The 24840-nt window shown below is 45.7% G+C and overlaps 1 protein-coding gene across 1 annotated transcript in view; it reads left to right on the forward strand.

The window, feature by feature from the left end:
* Window positions 1–24840, forward strand: part of LRRC36 (leucine rich repeat containing 36) — a 663184-nt gene that overhangs the window by 210181 nt on the left and 428163 nt on the right. Inside the window, 1 exon segment of the mRNA XM_030203754.1 lies at window positions 6558–6654. Within this exon segment, the coding sequence (XP_030059614.1) occupies window positions 6558–6654 (97 nt within the window).

Raw genomic sequence — 24840 nt, forward strand, 5'->3', positions numbered from 1 at the left:
AAAATATTCAAACAAAATACAAAGTATGGTGTGGAGGGGCATAATGGTACGCGAACGCCCATCGCCATGGGCGCCTATCTCTGAGGACGGGTACGCGAAGGGGCGGGACAGACCGTATTTTCGAAAAAGATGGGAGTCCATCTTTTGTTTCGATAATACGGTTTGTGCCAGTCAAATGCATCGCATTTGGGCGGATTTGAGTTGGGCGGTATCGGTTTTCAGCGATAATGGAAATCGAAGGCGCCCAGCTCAAAAACGAACAAATCCAAGGCATTTGGTCGTGGGAGGGGCCAGGATTCGTAGTGCACTGGTCCCCCTCACATGCCAGGGCACCCTAGAGGGCACTTGTAACAATTAAAAAAAATTAAAATACCTCCCAAGTCCATAGCTCCCTTACCTTGGGTGCTGAGCCCCCCAAATCCCCCCCAAAACCCACTGCCCACAAGTCTACACCATTACCATAGCACTTATGGCTGAAGAGGGGCACCTAGATGTGGGTACAGTGGGTTTTGGGGGCGGTTTGGAGTTCTCCCATTTAGCAGCACAAGTGTAACGGGTAGGGGGGGATGGACCTGGGTCCACCTGCCTGAAGTCCACTGCACCCACTAACAACTGCTCCAGGGACCTGCATACTGCTGTGATGGAGCTGGGTATGATATTTGAGGCTGGCATACAGGCTGGCAAAAAAAGTTTTTAAAGTTCTTTTTTTTTTTATGGGAGGGGTTTAGTGACCACTGGGGAAGTCAGGGGAGGTCATCCCCAATTCCCTCCGGTGGTCATCTGGGCAGTTGGGGCACTTTTTGGGAACTTGTTCGGGGAAAGAAAGGGTCCAAAAAAAGTGATCCAAATTCTGGCTTCTGGTGCCCTTCTTTTTTCCATTATCGGCCGAGCGCGCCCATCTCTCCTCGGCCGATAAATACGCCCCAGTCCTGCCTCCGACATGCCCCCATCAACTTTGTTCGTTCCCGCGACAGACTGCAGTTGGAGACGCCCAAAATCAGCTTTCTATTATACCGATTTGGGTGCCCATGAGAGAAAGGCGCCCATCTCCCGATTTGGGTCGAAATATGGGCGTCTTTCTCTTTCGAAAATAAGCTGGATAATATACTACTTACAATGTCAACACAATACGTAATAGAACATTTTAATTGACAGTGTAGGGCAGGGGCGTAGCCAGACACCCAAGTTTGGGTGGACCTGGACCCAAGGTGGGTGGGCCGCACTCCACCTTGTCCTACAAGTGATTTGGTTTCTCCCTCTCTCGCCTGCATGCCATATGGTCTTTCAAACATCCCCTCTCCCCCGTATACCTTTTAAATAGCAGATTTTCACTGGCAGCAAAAGGTTGTTGTAAGTTTTTGGCTGGTGGGGCTTGGGGTCCCTGCCAGCCACATTATAGGTGTGCTGCTACTAGGTGGGCCTGAACCTACAGTGGGTGGGCCTGGGTCCACCCCAGCCCACCCTTGGCTACGCCACTGCTGTAGGGTATAAGCAAAGATGGAACATATAGATAGGAAGGAGAGTTAGAAAGTAAGGTCAGAGAGTGGTTAACATATAGATAGGTAAGAGAGTAAGAGGAGTTAGAAAATAAGGTAACTAATTTAAAGAAAGGTACACATGAAGTCGGAGAGATGGCTAAATATTATCTTAGCTAGGGTAGGAGTGGATAAACATGTCCTGCTTCATTATGTGCAGCCCATGTCACTCCTTGTGTGTGTGAGTGAGACTAACATGTTAGTTACTTCTTCTATTAAAGGCCTAGTTGAAGAGCCAAGCTTTCACCTGCTTCCTGAAGTAGAAATAGTCTTGTGTTAAGCGGAGCCTTTCAGGGAGTGCATTCCAGAGTGTGGGTGTGGCTATGGAGAAGGCTCACTTGCAGGTATCACATCATATAATGTCTTTTGGAGAGGGTGTGGTTAGTAATAGTCCTTGAGAGGACCTTAGTGTTCTTGGAGGTGTGTAGAGGATCATCTTATTCTTCTGGTACTTGGGGCCATTTCTTTTAAAGGCCTTAAAGATCTGATAGAGTTTTAAATTTAGTTCTGTATTGTACTGGTAGCCAATGAAGTTTTTGGAAAAATGGTGTGATGTGGCCATGTCGCTTGCAACCTTCTATGAGTCTTGCCGCAGCATTCTGAATCAATTGGAGCTGGTGCAAGCCCTTAGTATGCAGACTGTTGTACAGTGCATTGCAGTAATCCAGTCTTGATGTTATCATGGCATGCACAACTGAGATTTGCCTTCTCGATGTAAGGAGAGAGGCAGCGTAGCTGTCGCAAATAGTAGAAGTAGCTCTTGAAGGTTGCTTGGATTTGGGGAATCAGAGTAAGTGTAGAATGTAACTGTATTCTAAGGTTCCTGACTTGTGATTTGACGGGGAGTTTGTACTTCCCAAGAGAGATTTTGATGTCAGAGTTGTATTCATTTGTGTTAGGGACCCAGAGAAGCTTGGTTTTACTTGGTTTCGGGCAAAGTTTGTTGTGTTTAGCCCATTCTTGAATTGATGTTAGACAGGTAGTCAGTTTATTCAGGACTGAAGGTAAGTCAGGTTCAGTGGGTATGAGTAGTTGCATCAGCTGTTTTTTCTCTCCATCTCAACAAGGTTGTGAAGTGGAGTGGAGGAGTAGCCTAGTGGTTAGTGCAGTGGACTTTAATCCTGGGGAACTGAGTTCGATTCCCACTGCAGCTCCTTGTGACTCTAGGCAAGTCACTTAACCCTCCATTGCCCCTGGTACAAAATAAGTACTTGAATATATGTAAACCGCTTTGAATGTAGTTGCAAAAACCTCAGAAAGGCGGTATATCAAGTCCCATTTCCCTTTCCCCTTTAAAAAGTATACCCTATGCAATAGGACCATTTCAAGCACAGATCCCCATAACTGGTGTGTTCAGTGCTTGGGTCTGGAGCACCAGGACATACAGCATGGCCTCTGTCTGCATATACAAATGTGGACACTTAAAGTCCAGCGTGAAAAACTTTTTGGTTGTTCTTTGGCATCAAGCATGACAGTTGATTCAGCACTCGACGTGGGACTGCATCGGCACTGACATCGGGTGCAACAATGAAGTATCAAGAATGTCTGACATTGGATTAGGTACCGCGACCACGTAAGGACTCCTCATCCTTGTTGGTGTCTAATACATCAAAGGACCTGCAGCGTAAAAATCCTAAGAAGCATTGCCATTGTTCTCCCTCCAGACACTCTGCCAACACCTCTCCTGCACGAACATCCTTGATGCATGGGAAGCGTCCATGCCGCAATGATTACTCTCCTTTTCTACAACTTATTTCTCATCGAGAGCCTTTGAGGTCCTTGAGATCTACACCTGCACAGGCTATAACTCAGGCTGCATTCATGCTGCTTTACAGACTACCTTCCTCCTGAAAAGGCTGATGAGTTCCTCAAACTTCACAGGAAACTTCTAGATTGACGTAGATGTGACTTCTTTCCTGGTTCAGAGTTTCTGACCTTGAATCTGCTCCGAGCATGTAGCAGATGTCCCTTGTTGTGGAGACAACTTATTCATTGACAAGGGCGAGGAAATAGTTGACCTATTAAAAAGCATACTATTAAAACTCTATCTATGCCACAGCCTTCTGCCACCTCTTCTTCTGTCACGATCCCAGGCTTTAACCAAACAGTCATAAACTCTGGAACAACGTGAGCCCTTGGCCTACTGTCGTCGAGCGGCAGCAGGAAGCAAACCCCCCCCAAGCAGGACTGGACTAACAAGCTTGGCTTGGCTGGAACCGGATGCTGAGACAGACTTGGCTTTACTGGAACAGGATTCAGGATACTGGAACGAACTTGGCAGGAACAGGATTCAGGATTTTGGAACAAGCTTGGCAGGAACAGGATTCAGGATTTTCGAACAGGATTCAGGATTTTCAAACAAGCTTGGCAGGAACAGGATTCAGGATACTCAAGCAGGATTCAGGATTTTCAAACAAGCTTGGCAGGAACAGAAGCTGAAAGCAAATAGGGCAGAGACAAGCAGGAAGGGGACTGGAGCTGAAATCAAACAGGGCGGACACAAGCAGGATACAAAGCTGACCCACACAGACAAACAACAGAACTAAGGCTGAAGCTAAGGTAGAGGGGACTAGAACAAGCAAGGCAGACTAGGCAGGACACAAAGCTGACCCACACAGACAAACAACAGAACTATGGCTGAAGGCTGAACCTAGCACACAAACAGACCGAGAACAACAGAAGCAGAAGTGCACACAGGCACCCTAAACAGGGAATCAAGACAGAAGTGCCCACGGGCACACGACTATGAACAAGGCAGAAGTGCTTCACTGTACATGGACTAACCTGGAGACCTTTGGCATTGCAAAGGCTTTGAATGAAAGTGCACCACTTCCTTATAAACAGGACAGAGGCAGGAAATACGCACTGAACACCAAAGTGAGGCTTGAAACTGTGATAAAGTCACATCCAGGATAGTTGGGTTAAGGCAGCTTCAGTCTGAACTACAAGTCCCAGAAGGCATTGCAGGCAAGGAGCCAGGGGGTGAGATGGAAAACCCAGACTGGACTCCTAGCTGCAATAAGGGAGGACATGGGTGTAAGCTAACAGGAGGTGTAGATTGGCTGCCACTAGGGGGAAAGAAAGCTAGGAAACCCTGTGTGCAGGAGCTCCTCATTAGGCTCATGCTCAACTCAGCTGGTATGGGTGTGTAGAGAAGCTAATGAGTGGAGAATGATTGGTTGTGAAGGCAGAAGCCAAGGATTGATTAGGCAGGTGGGAAGGAGTCCCAGCAGTGGAGTTGAGTTCAGTTCAGGAGAGAGACACAGGAGAGAAGGATTTGCAGGCTGAAAACCCTTGGGCAGGGAGGTCCCTAAAGTACTGAAGCAGGCTGAGATTCCTTGGGTGAGAGGAAGTCCCAAAAGTATTGAATTCACTGTGAAGCTGATGCAGGGGAAAACCCTTGGGTAGAAGGAGTCCCTAAAATATTGAACTCTCCTGAAGGTAAAGAGGATAGAAGGTAGAAAATGCTGCTTGGTGACTGAACTGTGATGATGAACTGAAAGAACTGTTGGTCTTGGGAATTGAATTACTGTTTATTGTGCACTAGATAAAGAGCCCAGACTGGAGCCTGTAAGCCTGTATTGAATCCTGGTATGTGCTATGCTGCTGTTGGAACTGTGTACTAGAAACCTGCATGGAATAAAAGTCCTTAAGATTGGAGTTACTGGTGGACATCTATTTCTTCATTGTGCCGGGAGCCTGTGGCTGGAGGAGATTGTTCTATCCTTGGCTGCACAAGAGAGGCGCCTGGTTACAAAACACAGTGGAAGTGGAAACCCTACAGGACAGAGGCAGAAAATACACAGAACCCAAAGTGAGGCTTGAAACACACATGAAAGAAACCCTACAGACAGTAGCCAGCACAGCAGCTGACCATCGGGACATAAGGTGAGTCAGAGAGGGATCACGACCACAGTCGTGACACTTCTTCTAGAAGATTCATGGGAGGATTTCAGCACTCTAATTACACTACTTAGGGTCAAGCCTTCCTCCCTCAACTGAGAGCAGACAGTATAATGCATCTCTCCCATCAGATTTCCGGATCCACCTAGATATCTGCTCATCAGATGCTCTGCCTATTCAGCCACATGGCTTTAACAGTCCATATAACCCAATTAGCATGGGTCCACGTTCAAATACTTCAGTGGGTGCTCTCCTCTCAAATCATGGGGTTGATCTCAGGACATATTTGACTTACTCCACAGCTAAGCCACTCTCTACAGTGATGGATGGTTCCCCAGAATCTTGAGGGATTCCATTTCAGCCCCTTCCACATCACAAAGTCCTCACATTTTTCTTACCTCTTGTGGGAATCTTGGTGGAGTGTGTTTTCATATTTTTACTAGATGTTACTTCTTTACAGTTTAGGGTGCAGGTGAGTTTATTGTGGTCCGACCATGGTACAGGTGACCAGGTGATGTCTGATGTGAATATGTCTCTGTGTGTCGATAATTTGTACGTAAAAAGGTCTAGTAGGTGGCCCTTGCAGTGTGTTGAGGTCATGGCTGGTTTGGGGAAGTCACAGGATGTTAGGGAGTACTTCCTGGGTATGTGGGTCATCTTGATTGTCTAGGTGAATATATGTCACCTACAAGCAGTATATATTGGGGTGGGTAGTACATATGTTGGAAATGAACTCTGTGAAATCGTCTCTGGTTTTAGCCCCGCTGCTAGGTAGTCTGTTGAATAACATGCAGCAGAGTGTCTCCTTGAGGGTAGGATCACTTATAGTAAACACTAGGATTTCTAGCGATGGACTGCAAAAATTAGACAAAAAAAGTTTAGTTTATTTATTAGGGCTGTACTTATCTTGGTATGGAAGCTGTTTCTGTAGGATTCCCTATATTCAATTTGTTGCTTTTACTGATCATAAAAATCCTTAAGTTACAGGAGTATGCACACAACAGACAAAAATTAGTTTTCTATATTTCAGCTGAAGTTTTTTTATTGCCTATGTAAGTTCCCTATCATTTTGTCAGCTTTATTGACGTAAAATGAAGGTTCTCTTTTATGCTGTTGCAGATGACAGAATTGTTAGGGAGAATGAGAAAAAAACTGCACAGGAACATTTTGGTTTAATGGAAAATGAAGAAAACCTGCTTAGTAAAGACAGCAAAAGGTAAGAAGAAATTCTAAGACTGAATGGTTTTCATACTAGAAGAAATATACTTGCAACATAGATATGCTACAGTATATATATTCTGACAAATGTAAGAAGCTCATTCAAATGAAATCCAATGTAATCAACCATGTTTCTTGCAGTGGCAATTGGATAGATTCTACAGCAACAGTTAAATTCTAGGGCAATATTTTAACACACTACGTCATTTCTTGTAGCATTTGTATGTAAACTTTTCATATATTCTATTAATATACCTTTTAATATTTATTTGTCAATTTATCTGCAGTGGTGGTGAGTATTACTACAAAATTCCCACTAGTATGTCAAGTGGCTTATCATGCCACCCTGGAGCAGTCAAATCGAAATCCAAGATCATAGAAAATGTAATTGATTTTTGCCAGTTCACAGTATACAATGACAGCCTTCTGTTTTTCCCCCCCAAAATTTTATTTTTATTTTCAACATCAGCAACAATTACAAATATCTGACTCCTGTTTCTTAAGTGGGCCAGTATTTTGCAATACTTGAACACAAAGTGTGTGTTTTCTGGTTTATAACCCTCCCCTTCCCTGTATATATTCCAGTCCCATCCCCAAAATCCATTATTCCTTACCTCATAAAGAAATAGCATTTTAAACCCAAGAGGCTTCTCCTCCAGATAACCATATTTTTCTTTTATCTCCCTCTCCCCACTATCTCTTAGCATTGTCCACACCCACCTTGTTGAACTTACAACCTCTTCTGACTATTCTGCTTCCCGTCTGAGGTTTTGTTTATCTACTGCTTGTGGGTACTTCACCTCTCTTTATTTGGACCTTCTTCTGGTGAGGCCATTATGGTGTTCTCTGGATAATGATGGTGTGATTAGAGACCTTATACCCAAGGAATCAATTTTTGAAGGACCAAAAGAACTGGACATCAATTTTGATAAATGGGAAAATGCTATACAACTTAGTAAAAGACACAAACGAGCAGAATTACACTTTAAGATTTTTAGAATATTAGTTCATAGTTCACCTTTATTTGTTATATGGTTTATCGTTTATTTATTTACTATACCGTTACTTATTGGAATAGCAAAACAGAATGGTTTACAATATCAGTATATCAATTCAAATACACAAAATTATACCACAAATTATGAAATAATATCTAAGTGGTTTATGTTGTGTAAAATAATTTTTTGGGGAAAAGGAAGAATACTACAATATGAGCCTACCAAGGAAAGCGGTAAGAAAATATTACAAAGTTTAAATTAAGTAAAATATAGTTATGAAATGTATAAAATCATGGTTGTGACCATCTACCCGCAGGTGGAGATAAAGAGCACTGATATGAAGTCAGCCTTATTGGACGGTATGCTCCTGGCATCCTCAGTATTCTCTATCTCCAGAAGGCGGATGGACAGTCTTCTCCCAGCTCCTGGCATCATCTGGCTGCAGCTTCTGTTCCAGGGAACTGGTTCAGTAAGCTGTGCGGTAAGGGACTTTACCCTTTTGGCCTGCTGATTACAGTGGTGAGAACATTAAGGAGGGTGCAAACATGAGTGAGGCCTGGAAAGCACTGGAAGAAATGAAATGCCATAACCTTCCAGTGATCAATTAGCCTGCATCCAGTATGAGCTAGCCCTGGGGTGATTCCTCATGGCAGAGTCAACGGAGCTGTAAAGCTTCACAGCAGTCTCCAAAATCTTGAGACAATGGGTTGTGAGTCCCATGGGGTTTCATTTCACTACTGTTGATGGTCTGTGGGGGTAGCTAATCTTGAATATATGCTGAATTTGTTGAGAGTGTGTTATGATTGTGGTCATAACCCCTCTCAAACTTACCTTTTTCCTGGTGATCAGCTTAGCTGGCTTCTGTTTCTTTTGTCTGTCCTTTCTGAGCTGGCTCTCTCTCTCTGATCTGGCAGCTTCCAGCAGCATGTCTAATTGTCTCACTTTACTGCAGCTATGGGTGTGGACTGAGTTAGCTCTACCTCTCTTTGGGTGTACTGGCTTCAAGTGCTTCACGGTGCTGCATTGGTGTGGGTTGGGCCTCTATGGGTTTCAGTGTGCTCTCTGTGTTTGTGTGCTGCCTGGGTCTGGGGAGTGTGACATCATCAGGGAGGGCCTTGATAAGGAAGTGGTGTTCTTTCCTTCAGAGCCTTTGCAACGGTTGTGTTTGCTTTAGGTAGGGTGGTGCAGTGTGCACTTCTGACTTTGTGTCTAGTTTCCCTGCTTGCTTTTGCTAAAGGTCCAGGTTAGTGTGAGTGCAGTGTGCACTTGTACATAAGTACATAAGTAGTGCCATACTGGGAAAGACCAAAGGTCCATCTAGCCCAGCATCCTGTCACCGACAGTGGCCAATCCAGGTCAAGGGCACCTGGCACGCTCCCCAAACGTAAAAACATTCCAGACAAGTTATACCTAAAAATGCGGAATTTTTCCAAGTCCATTTAATAGCGGTCTATGGACTTGTCCTTTAGGAATCTATCTAACCCCTTTTTAAACTCCGTCAAGCTAACCGCCCGTACCACGTTCTCCGGCAACGAATTCCAGAGTCTAATTACACGTTGGGTGAAGAAAAATTTTCTCCGATTCATTTTAAATTTACCACACTGTAGCTTCAACTCATGCCCTCTAGTCCTAGTATTTTTGGATAGCGTGAACAGTCGCTTCACATCCACCCGATCCATTCCACTCATTATTTTATACACTTCTATCATATCTCCCCTCAGCCGTCTCTTCTCCAAGCTGAAAAGCCCTAGCCTTCTCAGCCTCTCTTCGTAGGAAAGTCGTCCCATCCCCACTATCATTTTCGTCGCCCTTCGCTGTACCTTTTCTAATTCTACTATATCTTTTTTGAGATACGGAGACCAGTACTGAACACAATACTCCAGGTGCGGTCGCACCATGGAGCGATACAACGGCATTATAACATCCGCACACCTGGACTCCATACCCTTCCTAATAACACCCAACATTCTATTCGCTTTCCTAGCCGCAGCAGCACACTGAGCAGAAGGTTTCAGCGTATCATCGACGACGACACCCAGATCCCTTTCTTGATCCGTAACTCCTAACGCGGAACCTTGCAAGACGTAGCTATAATTCGGGTTCCTCTTACCCACATGCATCACTTTGCACTTGTCAACATTGAACTTCATCTGCCACTTGCACGCCCATTCTCCCAGTCTCGCAAGGTCCTCCTGTAATCGTTCACATTCCTCCTGCGACTTGACGACCCTGAATAATTTTGTGTCATCGGCGAATTTAATTACCTCACTAGTTATTCCCATCTCTAGGTCATTTATAAATACATTAAAAAGCAACGGACCCAGCACAGACCCCTGCGGGACCCCACTAACTACCCTCCTCCACTGAGAATACTGGCCACGCAATCCTACTCTCTGCTTCCTATCTTTCAACCAGTTCTTAATCCATAATAATACCCTACCTCCGATTCCATGACTCTGCAATTTCTTCAGGAGTCTTTCGTGCGGCACTTTGTCAAACGCCTTCTGAAAATCCAGATATACAATATCAACCGGCTCCCCATTGTCCACATGTTTGCTTACCCCCTCAAAAAAATGCATTAGATTGGTGAGGCAAGACTTCCCTTCACTAAATCCGTGCTGACTTTGTCTCATCAGTCCATGTTTTTGTATATGCTCTGCAATTTTATTCTTAATAATAGCCTCCACCATCTTGCCCGGCACCGACGACAGACTCACCGGTCTATAATTTCCAGGATCTCCTCTGGAACCCTTCTTAAAAATCGGAGTAACATTGGCTACCCTCCAGTCTTCCGGTACTACACTCGATTTTAGGGACAGATTGCATATTTCTAACAGTAGCTCCGCAAGTTCATTTTTTAGTTCTATTAATACTCTGGGATGAATACCATCAGGTCCCGGTGATTTACTACTCTTCAGCTTGCTGAACTGACCCATTACATCCTCCAAGGTTACAGAGAATTTGTTTAGTTTCTCCGACTCCCCCGCTTCAAATATTCTTTCCGGCACCGGTGTCCCCCCCAAATCCTCCTCGGTGAAGACCGAAGCAAAGAATTCATTTAATTTCTCCGCTACGGCTTTGTCCTCCTTGATCGCCCCTTTAACACCATTTTCGTCCAGCGGCCCAACCGACTCTTTGGCCGGTTTCCTGCTTTTAATGTATCTAAAAAAATTTTTACTATGTATTTTTGCTTCCAACGCTAATTTCTTCTCAAAGTCCTTTTTTGCCCTCCTTATCTCCGCTTTGCATTTGGCTTGGCATTCCTTATGATCTATCCTGTTACTTTCAGTTGGTTCTCTTCTCCACTTTCTTAATGATTTCCTTTATCTTACTGTTTAGCCACGCCGGCTGACGTTTAGTCTTTTTTCCCTTTTTCTAATACGTTGAATATATTTGTCCTGAACCTCCAGGATGGTGTTTTTAAACAGCATCCACGCCTGATGCAAGTTTTTTACTCTGCGAGCTGCTCCTTTCAGTCTTTTTTTCACCATTTTTCTCATTTTGTTGTAATCACCTTTTCTATAGTTAAACGCTAGCGTACTTGATTTCCTAGTTTCACTTCCTTCAATGCCAATATCAAAACCGATCATATTATGATCACTGTTATCAAGCGGCCCTCGTATCGTTACCCCCTGCACTAGATCATGAGCACCACTAAGGACTAAGTCTAGTATTTTTCCTTCTCTTGTCGGCTCCTGAACTAGCTGTTCCATGAAGCTGTCCTTGATTTCATCAAGAAATCTTATGTCCCTTGCGTGTACAGATGTTACATTAACCCAGTCTATATGCGGGTAATTGAAATCCCCCATTATTATTGTGTTGCCCAGTTTGTTTGCGTCCCTGATTTCCTTTAACATTTCCGCATCCGTCTGTTCGTCGTGACTGTGTGTTTGCTTTCCTGCTTTTCCCTTGTGGTTCCCCTGCTTTTCCCTCTTGGTGGTTTTGGAAGCATTGCTGTGTGTAGGGCTTTGGAAGCTCTGTTGCTGTTAGAAGTACTTCAGGGTTTGGTGTTGTTAGGAACACTACAGATTTTGCTGTTAGAAGTACTTCCGGTGTTTGTGCTATGGGGAGCATTGCAGTCTTTGCTGTTTGTGTTTGGTGCTTTAGAAGCACGGTTGGGTCTGGTGCTTTGGAAGCACTTTTGGCTTATGTGTTAGCTTCCCTGCTTTTTCCTTGTGGCTCCCCTGTCTTCCCTTTTAGTGCTAGGAGCTCTTCTGGTTGTTTGGTGCATAGGAGCACCTTAGTTAGTTTAGAGTTGTAGAGCACTGCTTGTAGCTTGGTGCTTAGTAGCACCTGTGTTAGCTTTGTGTTTAGTTCCCTGCTCTGTTAGTTTAGAGCTTAGGAAGTCCCTTTGTTGAGCAGGGCTTAGGAGCTCCTGTTTAGTATAGGGCTTAGGAAGTCCTTTTGTCAGTTTTCTGTTAGGAACACTTCTGCTGGTTTAGGGCTTGGGAGCACTTAGGTCAGTTTAGGTTTAGGAGTACTTCTGTTTCCAGTCCTGGTCCATGTGTCATCCGGTATCTGGTAAGTCCTGCCGGCCACTCGAACCCAAGGGCTCAACCCTTGGGGGGTAGTGGCCAAGCGCAGGTGAAGCTGTACGGAGCAGTCCAGTGTGCTCCAGTCCAGTGTGTTCCGGTCCGGTGTGTGTTCCAGTCTGGTGCGCTCCAGTCCAGTGTGTTCCGGTCCCGTGTGTGTTCCAGTCCTGTGTCCTCCAGTCCGGGGGATTCCAGTCCGTGTGTTCTGGCTCGCTGGGTGGTGCCTGCAGTCCCTGCCGGTGTGCTTGCCCAGCGTTGGTTGGTGGGTTTTGCCTGCTGCTGTTGCTCCTCGTCAGCAGCCCAAGGGCTCACGTTTGCTCCAGAGCCCGGCCCTGCGGGCTCTGAACCTGAGAGCCTGACAGATTGCAAAGGCCATGAGCCTGGCAAGAACCCCCGCCCAGCTGACCCAGCTGGGGTCCAGCTCCATCGTTGTTCTTGATCCTTCTATGACTCTTCGTCAGTATCGTGGGAAACGTTTGTCTCATCCTGTTTTGAAGAAGACCCCTGAAGCGGCAGCTGAGAGAAAATGTGTCCGATGGCTTGGAATCGCTGAAAACCCAGTTTCAGATATGGACCCTTTTATCACGCTCGCTGAATATCGCCGCAGCCTGGTCTTGAATCCAGCTTTGTGGAATACTCCTGAAGCTGTCGCTGAGAGGAGATGTCTTGGGAATTCTGTGCTCTGGGCCCAACAGGGGTCCAGTCCCGTTCAAGCAGAGCACCCAGACAAGCCTCTGAATCCAGTCCGAGCAGCGCGTCCAGCCAAACTTCAGAATCCAGTCCGAGGGACGCTGCTGACCGAGCCTCCGATTCCAGTTCAAGTGGCGCTTCCACTCAAGCTTTGGAGTCCAGTCCGTGGGATGCTTCTGACCGAGCCTCCGAGTCCAGTCCAGAGGTCGCTTCGAACCAAGCCTCCTATCCCAGTTCAGGTGGCGCTTCCATTCGAGTCTCCGAGTCCAGTCCGAGGGATGCTTCCGACCGAGTCTCCGATTCCAGTCCAAGCAGCGCTTCAAGCCAAGTCTCTGCGTCCAGTTCAAGTGGCGCTGTCTACTGAGCCTCCTAGTACCAGTTTGGATCCCAGTTCCAACCCCATTTTTGATCTGGATCCGTTTCTGACACTCCATGATTACCGTGTCAAACTGTTGTCTGATCCAGCCCTGAAGAATACTCCTGAAGCTGCAGCGGAGAGAAGGCGTGTCTCCTGGCTTGGGTTCGAAGAAAACCCAGTTTCTGCTATTGATCCTTCTACCAAGCTGTTCTTTTACCACTTCCAACTCCTCTCGGAGCCAGCCCTGCGGGATACTCCTGAAGCCCAAGCTGAAAGAAGGTGGCTTCCTGATTTTTCCCGCCAAACTTCTGAGTCCAGCCTGAAGGACTTTGCCTGCCAAGCTTCTGAGTCCACACTGAGTTCCAGCCCAGTGCCTGAGTCTGTTTTGAGTTCCAGCCCAGATGCTGAGTCCAAGCTGAGGCCCAATTCCAGCCAGGTTTGGAGTCCTGTCCGAGCAACGCTTCTAACTGAGCCTCCATTCTCAGTTCAAGTAGTGACTTCAGTCAAGCCTCTGAGTCCAATCCGTGGGACGCTTCTAATTGAGCCTCCGATTCCTGTTCAAGTGGCGCTTCTGGCCGAGCCTCCGGTCCCAGTTCAAGTGGCATGGCCAGTTAAGCCCCTGAGTCCAGTCCAAGGGACGCTTCTGACCGAGCCTCCGATGCCAGTTCGAGTGGCCCTGCTAGCCAAACCGCTGCCAAGTTCCAGTGGCAGCCAAGATGCTGAGTCCGGATCGAGTGGCAGCAGTGGCAGCCAAGATGCTGAGTCCGGAGTGAGTTGCAGCACTGACAGCCAAGATGCTGAGTCTGGAGCGAGTTGCAGCAGTGGCAGCCAAGATGCTGAGTCTGGAGCGAGTTGCAGCAGTGGCAACCAAGATGCTGAGTCTGGAGCGAGTTGCAGTTCCAGTCAAGATGCTGAGTCTGGATTGAGTTGTAGTTCCAGTCAAGATGCTGAGTCTGGATTGAGTTGCAGTTCCAGTCAAGATGCTGAGTCTGGATCGAGTTGCAGTCCCAGCTGGAATGCTGAGGCTACACCGAATGATGAGTCCACGATGAGTGCTGAGTCTACACCGAGTGCAGAGCCCAGCCAAGATGATGAGTCCACGATGAGTGCTGAGTCTACACCGAGTGCAGAGCACAGCCGAGATGATGAGTCCACGATGAGTGCCGAGTCTACACCGAGTGCAGAGCCCAGCCGAGATAATGAGTCCACGATGAGCGCTGAGTCTACACCGAGTGCAGAGCCCAGCTGAGATGATGAGTCCACGATGAGTGCTGAGTCTGCACCGAGTGCAGAGTCCAGCCGAGATGCTGAATCAGAATTGAGTTGCAGCTCCAGTCAAGATGTTGAGTCTGGGTCAAGATGCAGTCCCGGCCAAGATGCTGAGTCCGGGTCAAGTTGGAGTTCCAGTTCCAGGCAAGATGCTGAGTCCGGGTCAAGTTGCAGTTCCGGCCAAGGTGCTGAGTCCGGAGCGAGTTCCCGTGCCAGCCGAGATGCTGAGTCTATGCTGAGTACTGAGTCCAGCCAAGATGCTGAGTCCGAATTGAGTGGCAGTTCCGGCCAAGATGCTGAGGCCGGAGCGAGTTCCAGTGCCAGCCAAGATGCTGAGCCTACGCTGAGTACCGAGTCCAGCCAAGAGGCTGAGTACAAATTGAGTGGCAGTTCCGGCCAAGATGCTGAGGCTGGATCGGGTTGCAGTCTCAGGCAAGATGCTGAGTTTACTCTGAGTTCCCGTTTCAGCCAAGATGTTGAACTCCGTCTGAGTTCCAGCTCCAGCCAAGAGGCAAGGTCCAGTCTGAAGTCCAGTTCAAGTTCCTGTCCGGCTTCAGATTCCAGGATGGGTGTTGGCTCTAGCCCAGTTCTGGCTGATACAGTGAAGTGCCAGGAAGTCAAGGAAGTTGTGGACTCCTTCAGTAGATGGTTCCCGTTGAATAGAACTCCAGTTGTTGCATCCAAGACTCTGATCCTGCCTAGCAGCCGTCCTAAAGAGCCTCGTGGTGGCCAAAGCCACTCTGGTATCCAAGTTCCAGATGTACTAGTTACTTCCTGCCCAGCCGTCCAGATTTATGTTGTGAAACCCATTGGGAGATTTCATCACAGTTACCCATGGAGACCTAAATTTTCTTTGGAGACCTGGAGCTCCCGTGGGGACCCGGGAGCCTTGAGGGGGAGGTGCTGTTATGATTGTGGTCATAACCCCTCTCAAACTTACCTTTTTCCTGGTGGTCAGCTTAGCTGGCTTCTGTTTCTTTTGTCTGTCCTTTCTGAGCTGTCTCTCTCTCTCTCTCTTTCTCTGTGCTGGCAGCTTCCAGCAGCATGACTCTAATTGTCTCACTTTACTGCAGCTGTGGGTGTGGACTGAGTTAGCTCTACCTCTCTTTGGGTGTACTAGCTTCAAGTGCTTCACGGTGTTGCCTTGGTGTGGGTTGGGCCTTTATGGGTTTCAGTGTGCTGTCTGTGTTTCAGTGTGCTGCCGGAGAACATGGTACGGGCGGTTAGCTTGACGGAGTTTAAAAAGGGGTTAGATAGATTCCTAAAGGACAAGTCCATAGACCGCTATTAAATGGACTTGGAAAAATTCCGCATTTTTAGGTATAACTTGTCTGGAATGTTTTTACGTTTGGGGAGCGTGCCAGGTGCCCTTGACCTGGATTGGCCACTGTCGGTGACAGGATGCTGGGCTAGATGGACCTTTGGTCTTTCCCAGTATGGCACTACTTATGTACTTATGTAGGGAGTGTGACATCATCAGGGAGGGCCTTGATAAAGAAGTGGTGTTCTTTCCTTCAGAGCCTTTGCAACGGTTGTGTTTGCTTTAGGTAGGGTGGTGCAGTGTGCACTTCTGACTTTGTGTCTAGTTTCCCTGCTTGCTTTTGCTAAAGGTCCAGGTTAGTGTGAGTGCAGTGTGCACTTGTGACTGTGTGTTTGCTTTCCTGCTTTTCCCTTGTGGTTCCCCTGCTTTTCCCTCTTGGTAGTTTTGGAAGCAATGCTGTGTGTAGGGCTTTGGAAGCTCTGTTGCTGTTAGAAGTGCTTCAGGGTTTGGTGTTGTTAGGAACGCTACAGATTTTGCTGTTAGAAGTACTTCTGGTGTTTGTGCTATTGGGAGCATTGCAGTCTTTGCTGTTTGTGTTTGGTGCTTTAGAAGCACGGTTGGGTCTGGTGCTTTGGAAGCACTTTTGGCTTATGTGTTAGCTTCCCTGCTTTTTCCTTGTGGCTCCCCTGTCTTCCCTTTTAGTGCTAGGAGCTCTTCTGGTTGTTTGGTGCATAGGAGCACCTTAGTTAGTTTAGAGTTGTAGAGCACTGCTTGTAGCTTGGTGCTTAGTAGCACCTGTGTTAGCTTTGTGTTTAGTTCCCTGCTCTGTTAGTTTAGGGCTTAGGAAGTCCCTTTGTTGAGCAGGGTTTAGGAGCTCCTGTTTAGTATAGGGCTTAGGAAGTCCTTTTGTCAGTTTTCTGTTAGGAACACTTCTGCTGGTTTAGGGCTTGGGAGCACTTAGGTCAGTTTAGGTTTAGGAGTACTTCTGTTTCCAGTCCTGGTCCATGTGTCATCCGGTATCCGGTAAGTCCTGCCGGCCACTCGAACCCAAGGGCTCAACCCTTGGGGGGTAGTGGCCAAGCGCAGGTGAAGCTGTATGCTCCAGTCCAGTGTGTTCCGGTCCGGTGTGTGTTCCAGTCTGGTGCGCTCCAGTCCAGTGTGTTCCGGTCCCGTGTGTGTTCCAGTCCTGTGTCCTCCAGTCCGGGGGATTGCAGTCCAGTGTTCCAGTCCTGTGTCCGCCAGTCTGGGGGATTCCAGTCCGTGTGTTCCGGCTCGCTGGGTGGTGCCTGCAGTCCCTGCCGGTGCCGGTGTGCTTGCCCAGCGTTGGTTGGTGGGTTTTGCCTGCTGCTGTCGCTCCTCGTCAGCAGCCCAAGGTCTCACGTTTGCTCCAGAGCCCGGCCCCGCGGGCTCTGAACCTGAGAACCTGACAGAGTGAAGACAGTACAGGGAAAGGAAGGGTGAGAGAGTAGACTCTTGTACTATTTTCGTTTGGATACCGTTCTCAGAAGTAAAGAAACAAAGTAGAAAAAAAGGAATGTTCTTTACTCACCAGCACAGGATCAGAGATCAGTAGCAAGTAGTGGAAAAATAATAACAAACTTACAAAATCTAACATCAGTAGCTTTGGTAATCATAAAAAAATCAGGCTAATTATATAAAGAACAACTGAAAAGAGAAAAAAGAAAGAGAGAGAAAGAAACCACTGTCAGGAAATATAGATTCTGAAGGGAAATAAAATATAAATAGAAAAGTAAATAGTTATCTGTTATAAAGAAATACTTCTCACCAGAAGCAAACAAAGGAAAATAATATCTCCTGGAGAATTCGCCACTTAAGCAAGGACAACGCCCTCAGTCAGGACAGAAAACTCTCTTGCAAAAAAGGCTCATTCTAAAGATCTCTTTGTCTGCAGTGTATTTTTATAGTACTAATGATGTTGTCACCTCTCCCCTCCCCTACACCAATCATAGACATTGCATATGTCCTGCAGATACATCATTGGGTCCTTACCATCTCGTAACTGAAAAAGTTATGTGTAATGAGACACTGGGCTGCCATAGTAATGGGGATCTTATCAGAGCTTGTGATCAGCCAGAAATTCCTGCATATGACTGATAGTAAATACTTAACAGAAACATACAGAAAAGAAAGATGGGGGATGGGAAGTAGTGCAGCATAACTGAAGTTCAACACTCTGTGGGTGGTTGGCCGGGGGGGAGGATTCATATGGATAAGAAAGCCATTCCAACGAGGAGTAGCTTCCTCCTTTTTGAGGGAGCTGGCTGCTATAAGTACTGGACAGCCTATAGAGGGGCAGGGATGCGGGGTGAAGGAGGGGTATGTACTGGGGGGGAGTCGTATTTACAATATGGGGTTGAGAGGGTGGGGATGTCACTATAGGATCCTGGAATGTAAATGGACTGAATGATAGGGGCAAGTGTAGCATAATATATAATGAGCAGAGGAAATTGTCATGGAATATAGTGCTGTTACAAGAAACACATTTAGTGAAAAGAGGTGATAGATATGTGGAGGCTCCAATATCTTACACAGAAGAGCTACATCATTTACTTCCCCGTTTAGATTTGCTCTGGTGTCATAGGAACCTATGGGGTGGGGTGAAAGATTCTAAAGTTGACTCCGTTCAGCTTTCAGACCATGCTCCTATGTCACTTGCTATGGAGGGCATGGGGAGTTCAGAGGGCGAAAGCATTTTGGAGATTGAATGACAATTTGATAGGGGACAAGAGTGTATATGAAGATATAAAAAGTGTCATACAAAATTACTTAGATATAATACTGGAGAGGTTTCTGAAGGGGTTCTGTGGGATGCCTGAAAGGCAGTTCAGGGTCACTTCATTAAAAGGGGGATATGCAAAAAGATGACTAGGGAGACGCGGTCTCTTCTATTAAAGGAACATTTGTAGAGGTTGGAGAGCCATTATAAGCTACGGCCCAAAGTACAGGTTTTAAGGGAGTTGCGCCAAACCCACATTGAGCTCCACAGGTTGCAGGTGGAAGAGATAGGCTTTATGCGAAAGAAGTTAAAGCAAAAAATGTTAGAATTTGGGAATTGCCTGGAAAATTTTAGCTAGCAACATAATTTAGGTAGCATCGGATTTAAGATGGCCACTGCATGAATCGGACGTACCTGTTGTTGCTCTGAAGTTTTCCGTAGCGATGCCGAAAAGAAGGGGCTGGCCCTCCTCCACTGCTCCTCAGCGGCAAAGCTTTTCCACTAACCAGCCTATCTTACAAACTTTTCTTCAGAGGAACACGGCTCCAGAGACACCAGGGAATAGCCTGCTGGTCCATTCCGGGGTGAGTGGAGACCCCCGTAGTGCTCCCAGGGCTAGAACTTTTGCTCAGCCCCGATGTAAGAACTCCTCCCCCTCAACCATCGGGTTGTAGTACTCCTCGGATGGCATCCTCTACCCCAAAACCCATAAGTGGAACAGGGGAAGAGAGATTGGAGATGCAACTAACCGGAGGAATCCGGACCGAGGGAGACTTAAACAACCAGACTGATAGAGTAGTCTTTTCTACTCTCGGAACACCAAAAGAAACTCCAGTCGTGAGGGAGGAACATGGACTTTCTTCTACTAATACAGAGGTAACAACGACTTCTTTTCCTATATTATTGGATAAACCAAGTGAAGTAACACTGGACAGTTTTTGGACATTAATTGTAGAGCTGGGAAAAGCATTGTCTCCATAGGTTAAAAAACTGACAAGATTTATCTGTATTAGAGCAAAAGACTACAGATATTTATTTATTTATTTATTTATTTATTTATTTATATCCCACATTTTCCCACCTCTTTGCAGGCTCAATGTGGCTTACACCATGAATAGTACAGATACATGAGAATTGATTTAGTATTACAGAAGGCTCTTGGGTAACATGATAGTGAAAAGCATGATATTAATATAATAAACAAATAGTAAAGACAGTTCTGGATATATGTGGAGGAGTTCATATTTGTTGGTCTTTGTGGTATGCCTTATTAAAGAGATGGGTCTTCAATAGTTTGCGGAAGTTAGTTAGTTCGTAGATCGATTTTAAGTTGTGCGGCAGCGCGTTCCAGAGTTGTGTGCTCAAGTAGGAAAAGGTTGATGCGTGCATTAGTTTATATTTTAGTCCTTTGCATTTGGGGAAATGAAGGTTGAGGAATGTGCGGGATGATTTCTTAGCATTCCTAGGTGGTATGTCTATCAGGTCTGACATGTAGGCTGGAGCATCTACATGAATGATTTTGTGGACCAGGGTACATATTTTGAACGTGATGCATTCCTTAAGAGGGAGTCAATACAGTTTTTCTCGTAGGGGTTTAGCACTCTCATATTTTGTTTTACCGAATATGAGTCTAGCTGCCATGTTCTGGGCTGTCTGAAGTTTCTTGATTATTTGTTCTTTGCAGCCAGCATAGAGTGTGTTGCAGTAGTCTAAATGACTAAGTACTATTGATTGTACCAGGCCTCGGAAGAAAGGTCTTATTCTTTTTAGTTTCCACATTGAGTGTAACATCTTCTTGGTTGTGTTTTTCGAGTGATTCTCAAGTGTTAGGTGTCGATCAATGGATCAAAAATGGATTTAATAGTAAATAAAAATAAGGAATATGAAAATGAAGTTAAGAAGACACAATCACATCAAGAATGTATGACTAGGGACTTAATATTCCTTAGAAGAAAAACTAAATCCTTGGAAAATGCTATAAGAAATAATAATCTTCGTTTCTTGAATTTCCCCAAACAATTTATGACTTCTCCAAGGGATATGCTAAGGAAATACATAAGAGATATACTGGGAGTAGCCAAGGAGGCCATTCCCCCGTTTTCTCAGATTTACTACTTGCCAACAAAAATGAGAGAGAGAGTCAGATTCAAGAACTTGACGTCTCAGAGATCTTAGAAGCTTCTGATAGTGAAATGGTAACACCGGCGACTTTACTTGCAACTGTGGCATTAATGCCAGATAAAAATTGGTTAATGAGACTATTCTTTGAGAATAGGGAAAAAAGTTTCCTTGGACTGAAAATCAGAGTTTTTCCTGATGTTATTAAAGACACTCAGAAGCGTAGACAACAATTGCTAATGAAATCAAGAGCTCTTCACTGGGGGGCGACATTTTTTCTAAGATATCCCTGTAAGTGCGTTGTTAAATACTAGACAAATAAGTATGTTTTTTTTTTTTTTTGATCCACCACAACTCACTGCCTTTTTAACATCTAAGGAGCTTATTGAGAGAGGTGAGAATAGGTCAGTGTAAAATAAACTGGAACCTTTTTGGGAATCAGATTCTGCAAATTCCTGTTAATGTTTCTTAGTTATTTGAATTAAATATCCATATATGTAACATTTTGAATCACCAAAAAAATATTTACCTTTTCGTATGCTTTTCTTAAATGTAAAACTTTGATTTTATATATTGTATAACCGAAACCAGGTAACATTTCTGTACAAGTATTATGCTTGAATGTTATTTAAAACTTATAAATAAAAAATAAAAAAAAGAAAATTAAGGGTGGGAGGATACTTTATATTACATGGACAATGACATTTGTGAACAGTGTTTTTGCTTTTTCTATTAAAATATTGTATATTTTGCAAGCACTGACGATTCCTCTGTAGTACAAGGTTATTTAGACTCCCTCCAGCTTCCCAGACTTAAAGATGAGGCCAGAGAACAGTTAGATGCTCCTCTCGGATATCAAGCTACCTATCAAGGGTTTAAGGCATGGGAAGGCTCCAGGCCTTTACAGTTTTTCAGCTAAATTTCTATAACATTTTTCCCAATGATGTGAGTGGGCTTCTGGTGAAGGTGGCAAATAGTTTATTACTTGGCAGAATACTTCCCCCTTCTGTGAAGAGGCTGGATTATCTCTATTAGTAAAACCTGGCAGGGACCTAACATTATGCAGTTCATATAGAGTGATTCCTTTGTTGAATCTTGATGATAAACTCATTGCCAATGTATCAGCAGAATTTGCAGATAAACTAGCAGGGTTACTGCCAGAACTTATTCACCTAGATCAATCAGGCATTGTTCCAAGTAGGCAAATTGTGGATAATATTCATAGGACTTGGCATCTTATGTGGCATGCCCAACAAACCCGAGCACAAATGGCCCTTTTCGCCATCGAAGCACAGAAGGCATTTGACAAGATGGCACTTTCTGTGGGCAATGTTATATGCAATGGCATTCATTTGGTAATCACTTTTCTACCTTGATTGAACCAAATGTATGATAACCTACGACTCGTATTCGGGTCAATGCCAACAGGGCATTTGGCAGGGCTGCCTACTGTCTCTCCGCTTTTCGCCCTTTCCGTGGAACCGCTAGCACAACAGAGTTGTATGAATCCAGATATTAAGGGTTTGAGGGTGTCGCGTTCCCGAGGACCTTGGCATACTGTCAGGCTTCTTCCCCGGGAGCACTGGGTTCGTGAGTCCTTGGGCCACTACCGTGGAGCGGCAGTGGCAGGCAAGATCACCTTCAAGGTAGAGACGAAACAAGACTGGACCGCAACCCCGGACTGGAGTCCTACACAGGAATACACGGGACTGGAACATACCAGACGGGTGCGCACTGGAGTGGAGCCCGCTGGACTGGAACACACTGGAGTGGACCCCGCTGGACTGGAACATACAGGAGTGAAGCCCGCTGAACTGGAACCCACTGGAGTGGAACCCACTGGACTGGCTTCACCTACGCTTAGCCACCTTTCCCCGAGGGTTGAGCCCTCAGGTTCGGGCAGCCGGCAGGGCTTACAGGAAAAACCGGAACTGGAACTTGCAAGCAGGAACAGCAGGAATCAGGATACAGAAGTGCCCCCAGGCACCTAGGCAAAAGCAAGGCAGACAGGCAGGGAATGTCCGGGTTCCCGCAGTAGGCAGGTTCAAAGCAAGTCTCAGGGCAGGCGGCTAGCAAAGCAGTAGTCAGGTTCAAAGCAAAGTCTCTGGGCAGGCGGCTAGCAAAGCAGTAGTCAGGTTCAAAGCAAAAGTCTCTGGGCAGGCGGCTAGCAAAGCAGGAGTCAGGTTCAAAGCAAAGTCTCTGGGCAGGCGGCTAGCAAAGCAGTAGTCAGGTTCAAGCAAAGTCTCTGGGCAGGCGGCTAGCAAAGCAGTAGTCAGGTTCAAAGCAAAGTCTCTGGGCAGGTCAAGGAGCAAGACTAAGGCAGCTGCTCCAGTATCAAAGAGTACTGGCAACAGCCAAAACAAGGGCTGAAGCTCCAGAAGCAAAAGAAAACACACACGGGGAAAACCAGAAAGCAAAACACGAGAAGACTAGGAAACTGAACACAAGCTAACAGGAAAGCAATGCCCAAGCTAACCAGTCATATACTAGAAACATACACAGAGCAAACACAGGAGAACTAGTAAAGCTGTACACAGGCTAACAAACAAAGCTGTGCCCAAGCTAACAAGTCATACACCAGAAACATACACAGAGCAAACACAGGAGAACTAATAAAGCTGTACACAGGCTAACAAACAAAACTGTGCCCAAGCTAACAAGTCATACACCAGAAGCATACACAGAGCAAACAATGTAGCAGTGTACAGAGCACTCTACATACCAGGGCCCTTAGACGAAATGCAAAGGCAAGGGCTGCAGTCTCTAAGTGATTAATAAAGCCCTTCAACACCAGAGGCATAGCTGCAGCAATCTCCTTGCCTCCAAACAGAGGCTTGACACACAGAGAAGTCAGCCCACAGGAAGGAACAGCGGGAGCCATCTTGGATACTGGCATAGAGGAGTCGGCAGCCATCTTGGAAGAGGCATAGCCCACACAGGTGAGGTCCAGTAAGGCAATCAGCACACAGAGCCATAGAGAAACTAAGACAGAGACAGACACAGAGAAAAGAAGCCAGCACAGCCACTGACTCCCAGAAACTGGGTAAGAATGAGGGTGGTCACGGCCACAGACGTGACAGAGGGTATGAGAGCAAGAAAACAAAATTGCTTTATTTGTGCCGTGAGGCTTTGGCTTGAACTCTCGCTGGCCATTTTAAACAAGCGGTGGCGAGAGGATCAGCGACAGCGGGCAGGAAAGCATGGAGATCTTACTTGCCCAGAAGCAAGCCAGTAGACCACCATGGTGATGCGAGGTATGTGTGGGGAAGACATCCTGGGCTGGAGGAGAGGTGGATGGGAAGAAGGGAGTTGAAGACAGGGTAGTCTCTGTTTCCCCTTCCTTACGCAGCCGTCATCACCGTACACAAAACAAAGCAAGCAAACAAACCTATGAGCTACTGCATCCACATTGTTCTTTAAAGTTGGTAGCATTTTTACTTATCCTCACTTATATTTTCAAACATACTGACTTGTGTAGCATATGGATGTACACAGAGGAAGTATAATAACGGAATAACTTTTCATGGGTAGAGTAGTAATTTGTTTATAAATTGTAATCAGTGTTTGGAGGAGCTGTTTAAAGGGACACCCTAACACTGTTACATTCATGCAGAGATTTTTTTTTTCTCCTGATAACGGGCCACTAAAACAGATATCATGTTATGAGAATCAGGTGCTCAACATTCAGACTTTCTATCTATTTATTTACTTATTTATTACATTATTATTATTATTTATTGCACTTGTATCCCACATTTTCCCACCTATTTGCAGGCTCAATGTGGCTTACAAAGATCTGTTATGGCATCACCATTACAGGGTGAAAGATACAATTGGTGTTAAAAGAGATCAAGGATGACAGACAGGAACTAAGCAAACAGTTATAGAAAGACGTCATTCAGAGTCAGGGTGGAGTGGTGAAGTGTTTTAGTTAAGTTACGGGTTCTCGTGGTAGGCCTTGTTGAAGAGAGAGGTTTTCAGAGATTTGCAAAAGTTAGTTATTTCATTGGTTGTTTTCAATTTTGTTGGTAGTGAATTCCACAGCTGTGTGCTCAGGTAGGTAAAGCTGATCGCATGTGTTAGTTTGTATTTTAATCCTTTGTAGCTAGGGAAGTGTAGATTAAGAAATGTGCAGGCTGATATTTTAGCATTTCTAGGAGGTAGGTCGACGAGGTCTAGCATGTAGGTCGGGGCGTCTCCATAAATGATTTTATGAACTTT

The sequence above is a fragment of the Microcaecilia unicolor genome, chromosome 5, assembly GCF_901765095.1.
Source record: "Microcaecilia unicolor chromosome 5, aMicUni1.1, whole genome shotgun sequence".
In the NCBI taxonomy this organism is placed as follows: domain Eukaryota; kingdom Metazoa; phylum Chordata; class Amphibia; order Gymnophiona; family Siphonopidae; genus Microcaecilia; species Microcaecilia unicolor.